The sequence below is a fragment of the Taeniopygia guttata genome, chromosome Z (genome assembly GCF_048771995.1).
Source record: "Taeniopygia guttata chromosome Z, bTaeGut7.mat, whole genome shotgun sequence".
NCBI classification, from domain to species: domain Eukaryota; kingdom Metazoa; phylum Chordata; class Aves; order Passeriformes; family Estrildidae; genus Taeniopygia; species Taeniopygia guttata.
In genome coordinates, this window is record NC_133063.1 from 18,977,733 (window position 1) to 18,983,732 (window position 6,000).

General features: G+C 43.8%; 1 protein-coding gene across 7 annotated transcripts in view; it reads left to right on the top strand.

The window, feature by feature from the left end:
* The window catches only part of ARB2A (ARB2 cotranscriptional regulator A), a 254,123-nt gene extending 248,643 nt beyond the window's left edge, over positions 1 to 5,480 (top strand). For all 7 annotated transcript variants that reach the window (XM_072922382.1, XM_030258929.4, XM_072922384.1 and 4 more), the window contains one exon: positions 3,408 to 5,480. In XM_072922382.1, coding sequence (XP_072778483.1) covers positions 3,408 to 3,423 — 16 coding nt within the window. In that variant the 3' untranslated portion in view covers positions 3,424 to 5,480. The remainder of the gene's footprint in view (positions 1 to 3,407) is intronic.
* Positions 5,481 to 6,000: the final 520 nt, after the last annotated feature.

Below are 6,000 nucleotides of genomic sequence, written 5' to 3' on the forward strand. Positions count from 1 at the left end.
AGTCATTTCACCTCACACATTATTGGTTCCACCATCTCTTTGGAGCTCCTTTCCAATGATATTATGTACATGTTAAAATATATATTCATTTCTCCCTACATCTGTCCATGATGGCAAATGGCAGGCTGGTTTTCTTTTCAACATTTCTGTCATTTATCTCTGTGAGGCTGGGACTAGGAGGGATTTATACTTTTTTTATATTTAGCCTTTGCATATTTTAGAGTATTCTAGCTGTTCCCACACTTAACAGGGTTTTTGTATCTTTTCCATGCAGCATGCTCCTAAGATTTCTTCAAGAATTAATATCTGAAATCACTACACATTGTGTAACTGCCCATCAATTAATACATTATATTGAATCGTGGTTTATCATCATGACTGTTGAAATTAGTGAGTACTAAGAATATATATCTTGGAGGACCTTGGCTTCAGAACAACTGGTTCTTATTGTCTGTCTCTTAAAAATTATTCTTTTTATCAAAAAATAGACGGCTGTTCATGCATTTAATTTAGGTCTCTGCACTACTAAATACACAATTGAAATTGCAGTCATCAATGATATTTTTCCTCTGGCAAAAATCTTACGGCCAAAATCTGTTGTCACCCTTATAATTCCACTTGTTTCAGTTGAATTTTCCAAGTCTTTGGTATATAAATCATAAATGCACAGTGTGTGCAGTGTTAAATTTTTAGGGCTTTCCCTTTAGTAGCAGTTGAATGTGAATATGTAAGGGCAAAATTTGACCTTTAAAAATTACTGTAAAGGGCCAAGGCAGATACTTAGCAAGCTTTTCATATTGCAATATTAATCAAGCAAAGAATCATCATAATCCTGGAAACTAAATATCCATTGTAGTGATTTTATCACCAGGGAAATTGTTCATCTGCCAGTAAGATTGTTACTAGGAAAAGGAAAATAGAGAGTGTTAAAATTGCTTTAGACTGCTGAATCATTGAGTCCCTCTAGACTCAAAGCTTGAATTGTTTTTTGAGAAGAGTGGGTTGAGAGGAGTTGCCGCAGGAAAGCTGTAGGTTAATCAGTTTCAGTAACACTAGTGAATGTGAACATGATCTCACCTGGGGACATGAGGAAAGTGCATGGGAGAAGGCAGGATGAAGAAAGACACAGGGAGGCTTCAAAAACTTACTCTTTTTTTTGTTTTGTCATTTGTTTTTTTGTTTTGTCTTTTTTTTTTTTGTTTCTGGATGACCCTTTTACAGAGGAGGAAGCTTGTTGATGAAAAAGGAAGAAAAGGGGGAAAGACCCCATAGTATTCACAGCTATATTTTCATCCTAATCCAGTGGATATTAATGAGGACTATTACAATCAAGACAGAGAATGCAGGCAGGCAGAAGTGAGAAAGATATATTTGTGTGGGAGATGTCAGTGTAGGGACAAGAAAGTCACATGGAAAGATGTTTTGCCTTCAGGGCTCAAAGAGGTGTTCACCATATGCTGTCACACAGGCATGTAGGGAGGTGAAACCCCTGTGCAGGCATGTCCTTACAGTATGTTAGGACAGCCTATCCTTCCATAAAATCAGCTTTGGTAGATGACTTTAGTGTGCTTGGTAGCAGTGGGCAGTTATAGTATACCAAGCCTAGCCATAACCTCAGGGACGTGTCTGTTAGGCTGCAGATTTTGCTAGAAGGGAAGCTTTATCCTTCTGCATTGTTGGGCTACGTCTGTGTTTACCAGGTGGGGAACAAGTCTTGATAAGTATTGCTGTGAGGTGTCTTACAGGGGATGGGATAGGTGGTCTCTATTGAAAGCCACCTGCAGGATAGAGTCATAGAAACTTTTAGGTTGGACAGGACCCTTGAGATCATGGTGTCCAACGCAACCCAGCACTGCCAAGTCCAACACTTAATAGGATGGACTGCGTCTCAGCAAAAAGAATTTCTAGAATGATGGGTGAATTTGAAGGTGGAAAGCATTTGTATAAAAGGAGCATGTGGGAAATTCATGGAAGATGTCATGAATTGTCTCTGTACAATGAGTATGGAGAGGGAGAGGAAAATCTGTGTGTGCACATGACGTGGGTGCTCTCTGTACAAAAACATCTCTTTGTGTGAGAAGTAGTGTCTTTCCAGAGAGGGTTTTTTGGAGGATTGTTTTGTTTGTGTGATAGCTGCCTTTGAGGGAGCAGGGACATCCAATGTGGCAGGTAGTGCCTCCATCAAAGACTTTCTGAGAGGGATGCTGTGTGTGACCCACCAAGGATGCTTCATGGATGGATCCTGAGGGGGATGTGAAGCTGGTTTTGCAGCAAATGCCATGCCAGAGCAGCCATCCCATATCCCCAGTTACTGATGGCCACCCTGTGTCCTGCAGGGACCATCATCCACCCTGGATTGCGTCCCTCTCCACCTGCCAGGCTGTGGCCACTGTGTCCCTCATTGTTGTCACCCTCAGATTGTGATACTGTCACAGAACTGTTGCTAGGCAACAAATGTGGTTGCTGGGTCTCAACGAATAGCTGAAGGGGAAAGTGAAGTGTTGCACCATTGTAGAGTAACCATAGCAATGACCTACTATCACTGACTAAAGAATTATCATTAGCAATGTTAAAGTATCAAACAGAGGCCCAAGATCCAAAGACTACCAGGCAGCATCTCTGCATAATTGGGTTACCCAGGAAGGTCCCAACTCTTTCACGCCCCTTGGCTCCTTATCTCCATTGTCTTGGTTTTGTTTTGGGGGTTGGTGGTGGGGGGATGGAGGAGGGAGTGTGGTTGTTTAAATAAAGCAAATGTGTTTGGGAAGGCAGTTGCAAAACAACAGAAGCATAAGCCAAAATAAAATACAGAGGTAAATCAGTATGCACAGGAAAGATATAAACAGGAATGGTCGACTTTACTGTCTCAATATTATCTGTGGGAGCAGGTGCACAAAGGATGCCTTCATGATGCATGAGATGTGGTTCAGATCAAGTGTTCTCTTTCACTTGAAAACAGATATGCCAGGCTGACAGCCATATAAAATGAAAAATAAAGAATACAAAGTAGGTCTGAAAAGCAGACACTTACTTTTTGCCAAGGTAGGCCAGATAGGTGAGGTGCTTCAATGAAGCTTTTTATTAGCAGAGTGCTTTGGGACGTTATTTTCCCAGATACGAGACATGTTGAGGATCTCTGATTATGATGTGGGTGGCTGTGCATGTGCGTATGTGTATGTTTGTGCATGTGTCTGTTTGCATGTGTGTGCTGTTGTTCTTGTCAGCTGCCCCAGAGCTCAGCAGCAGGACAGCTCTGACCCTTCCCAGGCTCCCTCCAGACCAGCTGCAGCAGCTGGGTGTTTTCTGTGAGTTTTGAATTTTTTGCATTTTACGGAGCATTTATCCTGTGAGCACCAAGCAAGTCACAGAACGACCCCTAGTCAAATTGTCACCTTTGTGTTTTGCAGGTACAGAACGCCATGAACTAACTTCTTGGAAGAGTTTTCCATCTGTTTTCAAGTTCTTCAGTGAGGCTGTAAAGGCGAAGAACAGCTTGGTGAAACCAACCCCAACACGGCGCTCCAACAGGATAAAATATGAAGAATTCTAAAAAGAGTGGAGGAAAAAAACCCACCACCACCAATGTGTTTGCTGCTTGTTTTCTGCAAGGAGTCTCCCAGCCCCTCATTAGATTGTTTTCTTCCTAGAGCACAGGGTCGTGATGTATACATCTAAATAGTGTTTTGCATTATTTCTAGATGAGTGCAACTGTCAAAGCAATATGGGTTCACTGGTTGTGCTTCCTGTGGGCTGTAACTTGGATTTTGTGCTGCCCATCAGTGTGCAGATTAAGGCTGACAGTGGTACTGCACACTGCAGCATGGTGCAACTCTAATTGCCCTGACATAGCCCTGCACCTAGCTGATGCCAAAATTTAACAGCTTCATTGCAGTCTTATTGCCTGCAGGTTATTTTGCAGCTTCCTTCTATTTTGAGACAGAACAAAATATGAATTACCCTTTTTTAAAAGACGGGCCTAACTCAAATGTGTTAACCAGCCTATGATTTTACACCTAGTAGCCTTCTCTTTCTCTAGCACCAAGCGGAATTGACTTCTAACTCTCTCATTTTTCTGCTGGCAAGAGTGTCCAAGAAGTTTGGCCCAGAATTCTAGAAAGGCTCCATTGTTGAAGATATTTTCTCTTGCTAGATCAATGGGATTATGTGTAGATCTTCTCTTCCTTTGGACAGCTCTACTTTAAAAAATGCCTATACATTAACAGGCTGGATCACACTGTGAAATATGACAGCAAAAAAAAAAAAAAAAGAAAAAAAAAAAGACAATCTGCATATTTTTTGTTAATTTTTAAACACAAAAATGCTTCCATTTTCATATGCTGGGTTTGTAATGACTTGCCATCCCATGGTTATTCTCTTTTCCCTAAACTCACAGTTCCCTACCCACTTTCCCAGTCTCTCTGACAAAGGCTGGCCAGCAGGGCACTTTCTATGGGGATTTCACACCATGCACAGGGAGTATGTGGCTGTAGCCATAACTGTTTTGTTAGGCATGTTTTCTCCACTAAAACTAAGGGAAAAGATGTGCTTGATAGCATGCACAGTGAGCAAGCACTCTAATTTTTGGTGTTGATAATACTAAATTAAAGTTGTCCTTTCTTTAATGGCCATGCCCACCTCACCACTGATGCTTTTGACCCAGTCCTGCCCTCTCCTCGTGCAGTGTGTCCAATCCTACAGCTGGGGCCAGAAGTGGTGGTGGGGAGCATTAAAACGAGACAATGCCGAAAACAAGGGCACCATCCTATGCCATGGAGCAAAAGCAGAAGTCCTCATAGTGAGGTGTAAAGGGAAAAACAGCTGGGTCTGGGCCTAAATCCTCCATATGTGTGTTCACAGCACCCACAGAGTGCTTATATCCCTACCTGCTCATACTGGCAGCCGGACTTCACTTCCCCAACTGCTGCTTCCTGTCACCTCATTGCATTTGAGCTCTGCCCTTGGGCAGGGGGGCTTAGAGCAAACTCCTGGGGGGGGCATGCCTATGTGGAGGAAAGCGCAGTATCTATGCCTGGCAGATTTTCTTCCTGGAGGGGAACCTGTGAAGAATCCACCCCGGCCCCCTGGACCCTGTGTGTTCAGGGGTAAGGCGTGAGTTTACATGGAGTGGTTTGGGTGTCCGTGCTTCATCCCACAGCCAGAGAAGGTGCAGAGACCAGGGAAGTTTGTACATGCACACACCAGACCTGCCATTCTGCATCTTTGTGGAGGTGAAATGGACTCTCTAGGGTGCCCAAATATTGGAGGAGCAGATCTATTTTTTAAATTGATGATGAGAAACAACCTACAAACATTTTTACTGTAACACCGTTTTCTACAAAATTTTTCTTTACTGTGCCCTGGGCCCAGCTCACATAATCGCTCCTGTGGGGAGCTCTAGAGCAGAGGGGATCCTCACCACTGGTACTGCTCTGCTTGCAATGAACAAAAAAATAAATATGTTCTCTTCTCTCCTTCTTGCACACTTTGTGTCCTTGCACTGAGCTCCACAGGAGCCACTGTCTCTGGCGGGTAGGGTTGGGGTTGCATGGGCAGCAGCTCCACCAGCCTCAGAATACATGCAAGGGGGGTAAGTGTGTTTGCAAACAGGACCCCATACAGTTGCAGGGTTGGGGCTGGAAGGTGTTAGGGGGGTGAGGATCATTTATTACGTGGAGTAGGCTGCGTGTCCAGCCCTGTGGCTCAGCCCACATGAGCATGGGCTTCTCTCTGCACACCCCACATCATCCTTGGAAGCCTCATAGGCACCATCCTCTCCCCTTTAGCTGTTCAGAAACATGAAACTGTAAAATTACACCAAGAAAGGAGTGTTTTTGGAGAGGGCCTTTTGCAGGGGGTATAGGCTACAGATGGAGGAGGCAGTATGTCCAGCCTCAGCTGCAGAGGGTACAGGGTCTGCAGGAAGAGATGGAGGTGTTGGAGCATCCCAACATGTGCCACTACGTTAGTGTCACATGGAAAGGTGACAATGGTAACCCTGCA